The sequence below is a fragment of the Echeneis naucrates genome, chromosome 10, assembly GCF_900963305.1.
Source record: "Echeneis naucrates chromosome 10, fEcheNa1.1, whole genome shotgun sequence".
Lineage (NCBI taxonomy): Eukaryota > Metazoa > Chordata > Actinopteri > Carangiformes > Echeneidae > Echeneis > Echeneis naucrates.
The window spans coordinates 7,736,937-7,753,353 of record NC_042520.1 but is presented as its reverse complement, the minus strand read 5'-3'; the positions used below and the strand labels follow the sequence as shown (position 1 = coordinate 7,753,353).

General features: G+C 41.3%; 1 protein-coding gene across 2 annotated transcripts in view; it reads left to right on the top strand.

The window, feature by feature from the left end:
• Positions 1 to 4,680, top strand: part of diaph2 (diaphanous-related formin 2) — a 338,700-nt gene extending 334,020 nt beyond the window's left edge. For both annotated transcript variants that reach the window (XM_029511765.1, XM_029511766.1), the window contains exon 27: positions 623 to 4,680. In XM_029511765.1, coding sequence (XP_029367625.1) covers positions 623 to 687 — 65 coding nt within the window. In that variant the 3' untranslated portion in view covers positions 688 to 4,680. The remainder of the gene's footprint in view (positions 1 to 622) is intronic.
• Positions 4,681 to 16,417: the final 11,737 nt, after the last annotated feature.

The window sequence follows — 16,417 nt, the reverse complement described above, 5'->3', positions numbered from 1 at the left end:
CAGACCAAACTTTTATTCTTTTGCTTTCGATTTAATTGAATCTGCATATTTCTGTTCATATCTGTCTTCTCTCAGATGTTGGCATCGGTGGTTTCCTTTAATTTCACAGTCTCTCAGGCAGAATGACTATATAACACCAACAAGTCTTGTAGTTCTTGCTCCCTACCTGTCTGCTTCATATATGTATATTTATTATTCTACTGCCCACACTTTTTTTTTTTTTTTTTAACAACTCCATTGTGAATGTCTGATTATGTGCATTTACTTTATCTTCTGTGTATGTGCTGCATCTGATGGGAGAATAGTTGAGGGACTCTTGAGTGGAAGCCTGGATCAGGAGCTGAATTGAGTTACTATGACACCAAACATAAGCACCTCCACTCCAGCAGATTCTTCTGTTTCTCTGTCCTCCCCTGCTGCTCTGCTCTCAATCAGCCTGGATTTACTTTATATTGTTTCTCCACTGCTCAGTCTCTTTTCTCTGCCTTCCTTCGTTACAGTGTTTCATTTAGCTGTGCGCCTGTGTGCCAGTATGGATCAATGTTACAACCCTTTCTTGTTCTTTTTCAGTCTCACGCTCTGGTTTGATTCTTTGTTGTTGTGTTTATTTTTTCTTGAACAGACAACCGCCGCGCAGTCCTGGAAAGGTCTCGTTCACGCCACAATGCAAATCACCAAGCTCGATGATCGCCCGCGCCTATCACAAGACGCTAGATAAGTGCCAAAGAGGCCTGCGAGGTGGACACCTGGAAGACATCTGAGGAAAGGACAGACGTCCCTGAACTGTGGCACACACTTACACTCACGCACGAACACGGCACCAAGTATGGAACAAAAAAGTCTGAAGAAGCCACAGAAAACTTATATCACACAGACATTTTAATTCTCATTCTGTTTGACTGGCGACTTACATATTTATTTAATATTCTCTCATTCATCTCCATCCTTGATTGTTTTAATCCAAAAAAAAAAAAAAGGAAAATTTCACATACTGCTGCTGTTTGCAGTTTTCAGTGTTGAAAATCTCTTTTTACTCTAACAAGTCCAAACCATAATATGTCCTTATCATCCAGAAGAACGTACATAGTTCACACAAAAGTCATTGAACTTTGAAGGGATTAAAAGGTTAAAAAAAAAAAAAGTCCCCTTAATCAACCCCTCCTTGAACCGTCAAAACTATTTTTTTCACATAAATGTAGAGAAAATGTTCCCATAAATCATTTTACTTCATATCCCACTAAACTGTAAGAGCTGACTCCTGTCTATGCTGAGATTTCAGAGCTTGTGACTCATGAATCTTGAAAGTGTAATTTCCATTTTGACAAGCTTCATTTTATTTTTAGTTGTGTAATATCTAACCAATGCCTTTGGGTGCTGATCTCTGTTCCAAAGTTGCATTTGCCGTTAACATGAGACTGACACATTTCTAAATGCATTTAACTGCCTAGAGAAGCCAACACGAACTCTGTGACCTTCCCTGCAGTCTCACAGGTTTCCTGTGGGTGAATCTTGATCACACAAAGGCATTACAGCATTTTTAATATTTATATCTTTAAACCTGTCGTCCACACAGTTAACCCTACAAAGAATTTTCACAGCAGATTTAAATGTTTCCCCCCTCAAAAAAAGAAAAAAGAAAAAGAAAAATGAAAGAAGCTTTGGCAGAAACTTGGAGTAATATATAAGCAATCTGTTCAAGTAAACTGCCACAAAGAAATGTAATAAATATAAACACAGGCGTACTGCTTCAGAATTCGCAACTTGATATATTTATGGCGTTGTAGAACAAATGCTTCAGCTTATGTGAACCTCAGGCATTATTTTATTGTTAAATTGAAAATTGTAGAAAGAAGAAGAACCTAAAATCGACTGAGGGAATACATGGCTCAGACACTAAAGTTGTTTTAGGAGTACAAAATATGACACTCCACTGAAGAGCCTGTGTCCTGATGGGATGCCCCACAGCTGTTTTCAGTAACGTACCACCTGATGAAGCTTTTCAGCATCAAAGAAGCACCTGATGGTTAGTGTTTGTCAACGAGACAGTTGAAACTCTGCTGTAAGCCTTGTTTCTCTAGAAGGACCCACAGTAACCCGACTTCTTCACATCAACTGCTTATTCATATATTCATGCCTGGGGCATCTGCGTACTCTCATGGCCATAAACTGTAAGCAGATACTACTAAAAACAGCCACTGAATCCACGCAGAGAGTGGGTACGAGCAGAATAATCGACCAGAGGTGGCAGGAGACGCTTGTCTTAGTGAGTCTCTGAACACCCCCCCAGTTCCCTGGCACTAATGGCAGAAGTGACCCTTTTACCATGACATGAGTTCCTTCAGTAATACCATAACTCTGCTGAAGGCTTTGAGCCTGCGTGTTTGTGTTTGGGGAACTATGCAAATGTGTGTGTGTGTGTGTGTTCTATGCCAGTTCAATAATCGGAACAGGAGCTCAGGCAAAATAGGATTCAGTGTGCTTGACTCCTGGGGTGAAAAGATGGAGATTTTTCATTTAAACAATCTGCCAGTGCTGCTTGTGATGTGTCTGTTTCATGATGTCTGCTCTCCCAGCCTGCTTGCTTCTAAAAATGCCATTTTACACATCATCTCAGCTCAAGGTGCATCCAAGCTTTTCAGAGAAGTCTGCATATTTAAGAAGACAATAATTCTCCTTTGAGTATAAGGTTCAAGCTGTTGCACAGAGAAAGCAGAGAGAATGAGGTTTCCACATAAGGGATTCTGCACAGAAAGGTGTTTTAAAGAGGATGTACACAGCAGAGAGAGTGCTGTGCTGTCGAAGTAACTAACTGCCCTTTATCCTCTGCACCATCACACCGATGCAGTTTAACAAATAGGATCAAAATGTCAGCTGTGGCATCTGGTAAGTCTTCACCTTATGATTGGATCGGACACTGTACAACCATTTACAGCGTATATATTTTGTAAATAATTATGCTAAAAACATTTTCCCCATATGTGCCAACCTTTTTTTCTTTTTTTTTTTTTTCCCCCTCTTTTTGAACAACCAACACATAATAATGGGAAGACCTTGTGTTTATTTTTATTGTATCCTGGCTATCAAAGGGAGGATAGGGCTCTCCTCGTGAAACTATAGACAACAAAACTTTTATTTATGTTTAGGCATTTTTGATGGAAATAGGAATTGTCTTTTAATTCTGAGATTTTTATGTGATTTTAAAATGACAGTCGTGGTATTGCTTATGTAAAACCCTGAAACATCTTTTGTGAGATGGATTTAATTTGGAGCTAACCCTTCTACACTGAAGATTCCTATTGTCCACCTGGACTCTTTTCTTCTTTTAACCATAAACGGGCCAGAAAATGTCTTGATAATATGTGCTTTTGGCCATTTTTCCAAAACACCTAGAACCTTCGATATCTAGCATGGTACCGTATGTCGAAAGAGTCTAACAACAAAGGAACACAAGCGGATTTACCGTAATGACTCTATATTGGCTGTGAGTGCAACTTCTCACCTTTCAGAAACCGCTCCAATCGAGCAGACGTTCATGAATTTACGATAATTCGATAAGTGCAGTAACTGCCAGCAGCTAACTCAGTTTAGAAGGGTTAAAAACAAAAAAAAAAATTTTGTAATGATTGCATTGTAGAACGTGATCGAAACGTAAGCTAAGAGCTACACAGTTAGCCAATGTAGAAGTTCCAGATAATGTTTTTTTTTTTTTTCTCTCGCAGCAGTGATCACAACGATCCGCTGTTTCTATTCAGAATGATCCAAATGATCAAACAAAAAACTGAACGCAAATGATGAATTTTCTTTTTTTTTTTTTGCATTTTGATAAATACAATGGCTGTAAAGCAGCAGCAGAAAAATGATAAGGATTAAACTAGTTTTTTCTAAACGGAACTTCTACAATGACAGCATTCCTCATCAGCCCTGTAAGTGATTGTTGTATTTCTCCCCATGCTCCATCTTGTAGGATAATTAAATGTGTGTTTTAGAGAAAGTAGCAGGAGCGTTTCAGATTGAAGAAGCTGAACTGTTCTGTCATCATAGTGTGAAAACGGCCCCGATCATGTTTTTAAGCTTGTAACTAACAAACCGAGGTCGTGACTTGTGCTCATGGTAACTCTATGAATGAGGAGGCAGGGGTATGAGAGATTTATCAAAAACTGAAAAGGTGCCATTGTGATGATGATTGGTGGCAGGCACTTTAATTAAAAGAAAAGTTTGCAATGTAATTTACACTCACTGACTGCGCACTTTACCTCACAGGATATTCTGCTCAGGCAGTGCAAGAACTGTTTGGAATTACATTGCCGCTAACAGAGTGAACTATTTGCAAAGTATTTCTTTTGGTAAATAGTTCCCAGCTGCCACATATCCAGTTCTTTCATACTTTGTAGTGCTTACTATTGATTTATGGAAGTCCAATTACGGCTGAATCAACAAACACCACTCACAACTATTGACAAACCCTGTCTGACCATGATGTGTACGCTGCCATATCCCTGCCTACCTTCCATGTTGTCATCGAGTATGTTTTATTGTCTTAAAAAACATTTATATTTGTAACATTTTAAGTTTATTTGTATCCTTAAGAACATGAAAAAAGTGGGTATGCATATTTTTCTTCCATGGCATATGATACTAAACAATAACCCTTTTGTTATATAAACTGATTTCTGAAAGCTACCGTGTCTCTGTCTTGGTTTTACTTCATACGTCAGACACTTCAAAATGTTTTTCTATCATCCACTGTTTCAAGCCTCATTTTCATGAGTCTTTACGTCTTTTTGTTGAGGTCTGAAATGACATCGGCAGAAGATCCCTGCCCCAGGCTAACGTATGGACAGGGATTACAGTGAATGGAGGTGTTAGCAAATGATGAATGAGACTGCTCCTACCTCTAAATGCAACATATGTGGACTTTAGTATCCCTGCTGCTTTATCTTGTACAGTGTCAAAGGTGAAGTGATAATGCTGTCAGGTCCGACGACAGCTTAGGGAAATTATTGCAGAGTCACAAAATACATATTGGGAAAAATTGGTCTTTTTAATCATTTTTCAGACACTAAAATCTCCTGGGTGACTACAAATTTTCCCTACCCCAGTCGGAGGATAAGAACAGGCAGCGGCGGAATTCAATAATGTGTGTATTATTTGATATGGAAGGATTTAATATGATAACTAGGGGAATGTTTTCTGTGGATCTCAAAAAAACAAAAAACACTCCCTATTCTCTGATTTTGTTATCAGGAATCTGGGCTTTTAAATCGTAATTATTTATTTATATTTATATATTCATTATTATTTATTATTTATTTTTATATATATTTTTTTTTATATATAATTTTTTCCCAGATTATAATGAGGGATTATATTTTTATTTTAGCATAGCAAACAGATGGCAAAAATAAACAATGTTTGTGTAATTGATTCTCCTGTTTCCACACCCCTGTGTTCCTCCCTGTCTGTCAGCCTAAATCCCAGGAGTCAGAGTCAAATGACAAAGCAGAGCTGTTCCTGCCCCCCCACACAACCCCCCAACAAAAATTGCTCACATCCAATGAAACGTTTTCCCTGCATGTGACATGTCCCACTTTCCTGCTGCAGCATGACATCATAAAATTAGGGCTGACATGGGGAAGTAACCCTGTGGCCACAAGGGCCTCTCCTTCACACACACACACACACACACACACACACACACACACACACACACACACACACACACACACACACACACACACACACACACACACACACACACACGCAAACCTTCACTCTACGAATTTTAGGACTGATCTTCTTTGAGTTTCTCCTCCTCCCTGTGAGCAGCCAGACAGATGGAGATTCATCTCTCAACAAGCTCTGATCTGTGTTTAGAGATGTGTGCTGTAGAACACAATTCTAATTAGGTTTATTGTTGATCTTAGGAGGTTAATTTGTACTTGGCTGCAAGTAAACATGCTGAAGAGGCCAACCTACTTCTTTACAAGGCACCAGCATTGTAGCTTAAAAAGAAGGGCAGCTTTTTTATCTTCCTGGCTTCCCAGATGATTCAGAAAGATTACATCCCTAAGCTATATTTGTCTAGCCTGGTGTAATTGCGCTCTGTACCAAAGGTGAGATATCTGTCTTCATTGGAATGGTAGAACCAGGAATGAGATACAGGAGGTGTGCTTGTCTAATGAGCTTAAGGGTACGGCGGTGTGTATGTGGCAGCTTTTATTTATTTTATCCTGTTTTTTATTTTTACAACCTCCAGGTAAGTAGCCTTGTCAGAGTCTGAGAGATGAGCCGGGCCCACACAAGTTCTTTTTTTCTCTCACCACTCTCTTTCTTCACGCTGTACACAGTCGTGTTCCTAATGCGCCTGGAGACAGATCAGTTGTCAGCGGGAGTACAACATAATTATGTTGCATTTTGCATTTCCACCTACTTGAGAATACGAAAACTAAATTTATGGAGATGAGACAAAGCAGACAGTAACGATTCCCTCCTTACCTGAGCTAGTTCTGTCTGAGGAGAAATATTCAAGCAGTACTTTGCACTTAAACATGAGTTTGATAAATGTGCACGTGTGTCAGTAAATATGTCTGGACGAATTTTCCTGTTGAATGTTCTACAGATGTGTGAGCTAAGTTTAATTTAAAAATGTCAAATAATTTTACCATCTACTGCAAAACAAAACCAGGGACTGTTTTCAGGAATGGATGCTGCTGTTCATTAAAACGTGGTTTGATGATGTACGAAGAGAAGTGATTCTCCTTTAACTCGCAGCTGTCACCCACCAACTGTCTTAGCCTGCCATTCAAGACGGGCCGAATGTTGAAGAGGACTTCCTCCTGCTTCTCCTAAGAGCCAAACCTAACCCCACCTCCTCAGCCTGAACGCTCTTATTGCTCCCAGAGGCATCCTATTAGTCTGCAGGTGGAGATGATGGGCTACCAAAACAATTCATAGAGCACGTTAACCACTCCGTCACTGATCATAACCTGGCACAGCATAGCGATCTGAGCTTAGCATCTAAACTGTCACCAAGCAGGAGCTACTGCAGCTTGCCAGCAAACTTGAGTCAACTCAGTGACACACCATCCCCACAGGACGCGATAGCGGAGTATGGTGACATCACAGATAATGACTCCGATTCTGGGTACAAATCCAGCCTAGTCTCTGCGGAAGCTGAGGAGGACATTGAGCTCTCTGCAAACCTGCTCACTGCAAGCCAGTGGCCAAGGGTGGCGTGTGCAAAGGATCTCCAAATGCAACTGCCAGCATCGACTTCCACGAGCCTGTAAGAGAGCAACTGCAAAGCTTGGCGCCGTATTGCCAAGTCCTCACTGAGACCACCACGTCTTGTTATGGAGGAAAAAGGCTTCCAAAAAACCAAATCCTCGACCAGAACGGGCTGTTGGTTTTTCTGTGGGCTCGTAAGAAGAAGTCACCAAGATACAGAGCAATCAGTTCTCCATTAAAAAAAAAAAAAAAAAAAACACTCCATAGAAGTCCCAGTATTAAACAGGTTGATGTGGACCAAGGTTTTTCCACTCTGCCTTTACCAGCATCTGAACTACACAATCATAGAAGATCCTCCAATGGACGACAACAAACCACATCTTACTGATTGTTTTCAGTCAGTGCACCCAGGAAAACGCTTCAACCTAAATCGTGATTTACAATTGATGGGCCACAGATGTTGAAAGTAATAACAAAACTGCATAGATTACCGAGGTATTTTCATGGTCTATTCTCCCTTTGTCATCTCTCACCACAACAGTTACATTCACACAAAAATAATGATGTGGGAACTAAAGTAGGACAATCGGTGCACTAGTTCTGTTTGTCTGTCAGTCATCAAATTTCAGCAATCAGCATGTGGGAGGACGCCATGTCACACTTATGAGGCAGGTTTGTTCTATTTAGTAATTATAAGAACCAAATTAATAATATATCTTTGTTAAATTAAGGCACTGTCAATTATTGTCAGTCTGTCTTTGGCCCCAAAATATCCCTAACTGTGCTACAATCCTCAGTGATTCATCAAAAATATCAAATGTTCAGTAAGATGCATTACCACCTTTTAATGTAGAAATCAGGTTTGCCCAAACATGAATCCTAATGATTGTTACTCTATGATCAACATGTTACTTTTAACAATCAAATATTTGCAACACCAATCACAGACACAGCTGAACTTGCTAACATTCAAAACCAAGGTGCTGATTTTGGTGTAATTTATAATGTATTTTAGTTGTAAATTAAACACATATTTTGGTATACATTACTTGCTAAACATCAAAATGATCCCTGTGAGCATAGTAGCATGTTAACATCACTGTCTAGATGAAGGCATTGCTTTACTTAAGGAATGTAGAATTTCTAGTGTAGAGTGACAGAGGAAGGAAAGCAGCAGATGTTTGACAGTAAATACAAGTAATTGTTGAGTCAGCCAGCACAGAATAGATTAATTGTTTCATCTCTAGAATGAATTGGCATCCATTCACTGACACATGCACTCGATCTGTTCTTTGCTCTACTCAGCGGACAGTGTCAGCTGTGAGAGTGTTTCTAACCATCTGACTAAGACACATTTGTTTCTCCTCCCTTGTCCACTTACAGACACTCAGGCGTCTTCCCCAGACATTCAAACCAATGATCTGCCGTCTTTATCTTTTTTTTTTTTCTGCTGTCTCTCTCTCTCATCCCTGGAGTCTCTGGAAGTCACTTGTCACCATGTTTGTCCAGGCTGCCCTGGCACAGTGCTGCTATTTACTAATCAATACTCTGTTTTCAGTACATGAAATTTTAAAATGACCCAGACAGCAGATGTGTCTTCTCTGTCACCAGGCTTCGAGTGCTGGCTCGTAACACTGTGTCCAATAATGCTACCTGATGCTGAGTGATGGAGGTGTTAACCTACGTGGCAGATTTCAACACTGACAGATTTCTCGTAAGAGTCAGGGCTTCGGAGTGGGTCAAATTAATACGCCCTATTCTTACTATTGATCATTACTGGTACGCTGCATTCAGCATTTCTCTGATCACAGTTCATCTCTGCTTCGTATATCTGCTTTCTAAATCCTGCCTGACTGCACCCACATTCAGGAGACACTGCTCCCAGCAGGGAGAGGGTCAGCTCAGAGGAGACTTCAACCTGTCAGAAAAAATTCACATCTCGCCCCTCATGCCTCCCTTCACCATCCAACGTCTGCCTCCCACTTCTCCCATGCTCCCTCCTTGGCACCCATCACTCCTTTTTTCCTTTTGCCATTTGATTCAGATCACTGAGTTAGCCTCCGTCTCCTTTGTCTGAGACTCCATTTTGCCTGGCAGATGGACAGGAGGAGAGGAGATGGACTATCATTGAGAGTGTGTGTGTGTTTGTGAGATCGAAGGGGAGAAAGAAAGGGAGGAGAGAGGCAGAAACTTTTCTGGGAGGTAAAATGTCAAACAGCAATGAAGTGAGGAGACTTTTATCTGTCAAACCTGTGTGAGGTCTTGCCTTTCAGGATACTGAGTGACAAGGCTGCAGTTAAAAGAGAGCTGAAATGCAAAAGTGAGGGCGACAGAATGAGTTTACCTCACACTCACTTAGCATGTCATACACTATCCATCCGTCCCTATTTTACCTTCGCCAAAGTGTGATATCAAAGGTTCTTTTTGAACAATTTCAAAACTCTCAAAAAGAAAAAGAAAAATTAATCGTCCTAAAAAAAGCATCAGGCCAATAAACTTTTTCTTCTTTAAAAAAAAAAAAAAGAAACAGTCACAAAATTAGTTTGTGTTTTTTGTTTTCTTTTTTCTGGTTGCATGATCCTTTGAAGTTAGAATATGGCCAAAAAGTGGCTACAAATGGCTGACTCACAGCGAACTCATTCACATGCCCTACATCGCCCTACTGCTAAACTTATGCTCTTAGCCCGTGGCGATGCCTCCACACACAACACACGTGCAGACCTAAGAATAGAGGAGGGGCTGATGGATGTAGAGACGGAGGAAGAGAGCTTGGTAATTGAGTAAGTGCCCTCCTGGATGTGGATGCCTGAATAAAATGCTGTTTTTGTTTTCTGTTTTTTTAAGAAAAAGCCTTTCTTGGGATCATTTCGCTTAAAAGTACATAAAAGCTCTTTCAAAGTTTCTGTGTTCTTTGCCCTCAACTGAAATAGTCCCAATGGAGAACGTAGAAACACACAAACACTCACGCACTCTCTCCTGAAAGACAAGGATAAAAGGTTTGACCCCACAAATGCAAACTTACATGCTGACATCACACACACACACACACACACACACACACACACACACACAACAATACAAATGCTCATGAAAAATACAGGGCTTTCCATACAGGCCCTTTTTTTTTTAAACTTCTGCAATTTAACACAAGATTATTAATAATTCTCTAGTTGAAACAACACTGAAAGGTTTCAAGTCTGCAAGCTTGCTTTTTTTGTCCTGGTCATGGGCAGCAGCAAATAATGACAGAGAAAGAGTGAAATGGCTGTCTCTGAGAATAATGGGAGATGGAAACGCATGATTTCACTCAGAAGAGACTTTTGTCACTCAGCTGTGGGGGAGCGAGAGAAGAGTGGATGAACAGGAGCTGCTGTAATCTGAAGTCAAAGCGATGTAAAATGCAAAAAAAAAAAATATATATATATATATATTGTCAGTATGGAGCAAGATGAGAAATAGAAGCTATGATCTTCATTCCTTCACTATTTTACGTGGGGTTGCAGGTAATGATTTGTTTTACTATCATTTGTCACTGCATGCTAGAACTCAAATTTCCTCGAGCTGGAATGAGCTAGAAACCTGAAACTAAGCTGAATAACTGGAAATGATGTGCAAGCTTCCCAAGAAATACGAGTCCTATTACCCCGATGGTGGCGCTGTCATTAAAATACCAGAATGAAATGTTGGACATGGCCCCGCCCCCAACACAGCGCGTCCAACTGAGGGGAAATTTGACCTCAGCTCAGCCTTTTTGTAGGGCACCTACAAAAAATGACTAATTTTGAATAAACTAATATCGTCTTCTACCGCTTATACGTTTCTGGGTCACGGGGTGCTGCAGCTAATTCCAGTTCACACTGGGTGACGGCGGGTGGACAGGTCGCCAGTCCATGGCAGGCCCAAGAGGAACAATCACTCACACTCACAATCAGACCGACAGTACGGATCATTAACCTAATCATGATGTCTGGACGGTGGGGGGAAACCCACGGAAGCACAGAGAGAGCATGTAAACTCCAGACAGGTGACACTGTCAGCTGCACCCAAACCTCCACCTGACAAGAAGACGACTGGCCGTCTTCCTGTGTGCCCGTCCTGGTGCCGGCCTGCTGTGGTGGCGTGCTGCCTGTACTTGTCCATTCACCGCCCCATTCCCACCCAGCAGCACTGCGACTGTCAGTGTCACTGCATTACGTGGTGTGTTTCCTCCTCTCTCCAATGATGTGTCCTTCTGGGGAGTTGGGGGAGCAGCACAAGGTGACTGTTGATATTAGGATGTAGCATTTGCTACGCTGGGGCGCCTCCCTCATTGGTATTTCATGTAGAGTGCCGCCGCATTCGTTACGTTTCATAAACTTCCTTATTATTCACTGGCAGGGAGTAATTTTTTTTCCCACCACTTGCAATTGTGAAAGTGAGATAGCAGGAGAGAGGATGGATGACACTCTGAAATCCTTCTAATAATTATCTCTCTTTCTCATACATGAATTTGTTTATCAAGACGGGAAGTGGCTGAGTGTCGCTCACCTTCTACCACAGCCTCAAACAAACCCTCATCCTCTGAATCCTCGGGGTGATCATCCGTGAATCCCCACACAGTTATAGTACCTCCATCCTGGATCTCAGGATAATCAGCAGGCTTTTTCAGACTTAGGCAAACAGAGTTGTCAGCGTACTGACGCAGTCACGCCTAAGGGAAACATTGACTTGTGCATGAAAATAATTCATCAGTGGCTTCATGAACCAAGCAGTATCCCTCAGGTCCCACGGTGCTCTGGAAACCGCGAGGAGACCGGGCTTTGCTTCTGTCGATGCTGATGGCACCGATGAATTGCTTAAGTGCACACCATATGCAGCAGGCAGCTCTCCTCGCACACGACCTTGTATATCTTTGTTTAGTTGCGGAACGTGCCAATAAAGCCCAGCATAGCAGTGAGGGTTTTACGCCAAGCAGGTGGCCGTGTTGTACTCGGCCAGAAAGCATAAAAAACAGCCTGCCCCCAGCAGCTGCCTGGCAATAAAACACATTTATACCATGATGTCCATGCCTGTCCCTAAAGTGTGCTTTAGGCTGTGGGGCCAAAAAACTAGAACCTGGTGAATGAGGCGAACCTGAGTAAACTTAAAGAAAAGAAGAAAAAAAAAAAAGAAAAAAAAAAACAACTCTGACCTTTGTTATAGAAAAAAGTTATTTTTCTGTATGAAAGTTCACTCCACATATAGTTTTATAGAGTGCAGTATACAAATCTAGAGTAAGAAAAACTTTTTGTGTGACTTTTCTCTTCCCCCTCTGCTACTTTCAGAGGGCTTCTTTGTTTCTCAACCTCAGGCCTCCTCCCTTTCTCACTCTGTTCAAGAGTAAAGTGCCAGTGAAGTTGTCCCTAAGGCGGTAGATGCGCTGGAGCATAAAGTGTGCCACAAGGTGGACTGGCGTATTAATGGAGTCCGGTTAGAGCGGCTGACCTGTGAAGCAGTACGGTCAGCTGCTAGGTGAGCACGGCGCCGCTGTAAATCCCAAACAGGCGTCCCCTGTCTCTTTCTCTTTCTCTTTTCCGTCACGCCTATCAGCCACCACTTCCCCCTCTATTCCACAGCCCCCGCACCGCTGCTAACAGAATGTCAAGTCAAGCTTTGTTACCGAGGGCTGACAGAGTGGTCAATGGGGTTTGGATGTTCCAGGTTAGAGCTGTAATCGCCACTTTTTTCTCCCTCCTCTCAGCTCCTCTTGACAAATAAGGAATAATTTCAGCTTTAAGGATTACATTCATGTTCCCAGGCAGAGTCAAGACGCTGCGAGGTGAAATTTATGACCAACGTGAACCTAGTGACTAATGTTATAACCCCCTGGGAGGGTATGAGCTCTCTGTACCCTAGATTTGAAGCCCTTGAAGCTGCCAGTGTTCTGAGTTATTTCGGCTGAAGTTTTTAGCTGAAGAAAACACTGTAGGAGGCAATGAAAAGATAATGTTTCATTAATTAATCCATAGCAAATTGACCAGTTAAGTTAAAGCTGTGCCTTTAGTTTGACAAGTTTATCTAAACCCAGATTTAGCAAAAGCAACTGTTTGATATGGAGGCAAAATGAATCCGGTGCTCATACATAATATGGGTGTATATACGTCTTTGTAGTTGAGTCACGATTTTTTTTTTTTTTTTTTCTGACAGACAGGCAGTCTCAGGTCACCTCTATCCATGTATCAGTCCCTGTGCCCATGTCTAAACCCACCTTGCAGAATTTGCTTTCAATAATGTATAAAAGAGGGCACAGACTTTGCATGTATTGTCAGTCGGAGGACATGATTCTTGACATCTGGAGCCCACACAGGGCTCACGCTGAATGATAATAGCCTCTCCCATTTTTGATGAATTATTAAATTCAAATTGTTTTGCAAACAAAACATATTTGTTAACACATTGAAATCTGGGGTGAAAGCCGGCGCTTCATCAATATTTAATTTTCACTGTAGACAACAGTATAGCCTTTGGCCAGTTTCTGGTACATAATTAATGAAAGGGCAATGGAACTAACAATCTACTAACAATACATATAAAACAACTGCTGCTGTCATATCAGCCCAGGTTTTAACACTGCAAACAACCATTGGCACTTTGATACTTTACTCAGGCTTTTATGTCTGACAAATGCTGATGATTTGAGATTTACAAAACACAGACTTTTTAAATGACAGAATTCTGCATGTATTTACGCTTCGCTGGAGCATTAATATTCAAAGCCTCATTGTCATCATTCACTCTAGACCTTCTATTGTTCTATTGTTGATCACATGTGATCCCTCCATATTTAGACTTTTTGATTTATTGAATATCAGTGTCAGACTGCAGTTATGGTGATACGCCTATGAATGGGCTGATTAATATTTGATTTCCTGTTGAAAGGTTGCCCCTCCCCACCCCTCCACCGAATGGGAAGTCACAGTGAATATCAAATGGCTGATTGGGGCTGTCAGGTGGACCCTGGTGGACCCAGTTTGCCAGATGTGCTTGTCCATTGATGTCAGCAGCAGGATTTGTCTTGTGTGTTTGTGAGGGGTGGACAGACGGCATGGTGGAAGATGCCGAGTGGAGCGCTGTCCCTCACTAGGGCCTGCCACTCACACTGTCTTTTTCTCTATCTGTCACTGTCAGCAGACTGCTGATCCCGCTGTCCTATCCTATGGAGGCATCGCTCACGCCACATGTTCCACCTGAAATAAATCTCCAATAACACACACCTTTGACTGACATTCTTCAATGAGTTATTTTGTAATGATACCAAAAACATTTGGCTCAGTTTTCTACAGACAGCTCGGTTCGGCCCTCCTGGATATATCCCACAGGAGCACTCAGGTCAATAAACGCATACAGCTCAGGAATTAAGGGAAGGACGCTTTTTGTGCTATTGATTGTGGTCGTTGTAGGATGTTATTCAAATGTGGTGCAGTGTGTGAGACATACATAATAAGATATAGTACTGAGGGGGTGAAGGTTAGAGCCTTGAGCTTTTTTTCATTTCTGCTTTGTCCTGCAACACAGCCTTACCTGTGGGTAATGAATAGAAGTGTTCAGTTACGAAGTGGGGAGGGGAAGTTTGGTGCTGCGTTTGAGGGGCACCTTCCTGCATTCAGTTGTGTGTTCCAGACCTTGGAGAGCTCATTTAAACCCTGCTTCAGAGTTTCTAGCAGCACCACTCAGGAGCACTGAGGTAGTGCTTGTTGCTATGGAGGACACAAAAAAGTGACATAGGTTGCATAGATAGGATATGCAGAGGGACTATGCATGTGTATCTGCGCGGCGTTTGAGTGTTTATGTATATATTTCAGTGTCTTAAGTGTTTGCTCTAAGTGTTAAATCATTACCGCACCAACATCTATGCACTGTGTGTGTGTTTTGAGGCAGCCAGCAGAGCAGGGGGAACATCTGCACACAGTGGCACAGGCCTTCTGCCTTTACACACGGCTCCTGCCGAGCAACGCTTCACGGCCTAGCAGGCTGTGACCTCCCAGCGGCTCCAGGGGAGCTCTTCCTCTTAAAAGCCAGCTGTGCCTCATACTTTCTGCCCGCCAAATATTCCACAGTCCAGCTGTTCACCTGAGAAGCATAGAGCACTGCTCTCTTACTTTCTATCTTTTATATTTTTGGAGAGCCATTGTGCTAGTTTAAGAGAGTATAGAGTGCAGACATTCATACATATTTCCATATTCTTCATGGGTTTTTAGTCGTTGCAGAAGTGCATGACCTCAGTTTAATATTTGAATGTTTAATCACTCTTTCAGGTCTGACTCCTGTTTTTCCACTGTTCTTATTCCAGCTATCTTTGAGGTTCAAAAAGCATGAAAAATTATTGTCTTTGAAAATATTTTACACTTTCTTAACAAGAACCAGGTAAGGATTTGTTCTCCTTCACAGCCAAATTAAAAGGATATATACACATTATATAGTATGTATGTATGTATGTATGTATGTGTATTTTAGTAGCTAATAGTTAAAAAAACAAAAAATAAAATCAAATAAAAAAAATAAAACTCAAACTCACATTAAAGCCTCAAGAAGAGTCATTTTCTATTACTATATACTATTGAAAGTCTAATGACTGAATCATCTTATTTGAGTCTTTCAGTGGCATTTGTCTCTGACTTCAGTAAGCGGAGCTAATTTTCATGATTGATTTTTTGTTTCTCAACCACAGGAGGATTTCTTGATATGGTCATTTGTGGACATGTGCTTGCATAAATAATCCATCTAGACTTTTTAATGATGCCAATCATCTGGATGATACGAATCGATCTAAAAAAATAAGACATATCTGTTCCAGGAAGCTAATTTATATATGGAAATGAGTGACACCAATTGCTTGAGGTGGGTTTTGTTGCAAGCTGTGGGGGGTTTATTTGTTGAACAAAATAGTAGGTAAATGATAGTTGCCTTTAAAGAAGTGCATTAGATTCCGCCATCTGGCTTTCACATTACATTATGGATAAGAACTGGCGTGATACTTATTAAGAGATTAGCCTAAAAGAGTTCCTAGTCTGAGGAAAGACACATTTGCATTTAAACATCTTCTGTCTAATTTCAAGTAGCAAACGATTTCTGGAGCTGTACAAAATGGAGACACTGTACAGCAACGAAACACGTAAAGTGCATCTGCAAAATTTTGAAGAAATCTGAGGAGCCCTTTTCAAGTATCTCCTTC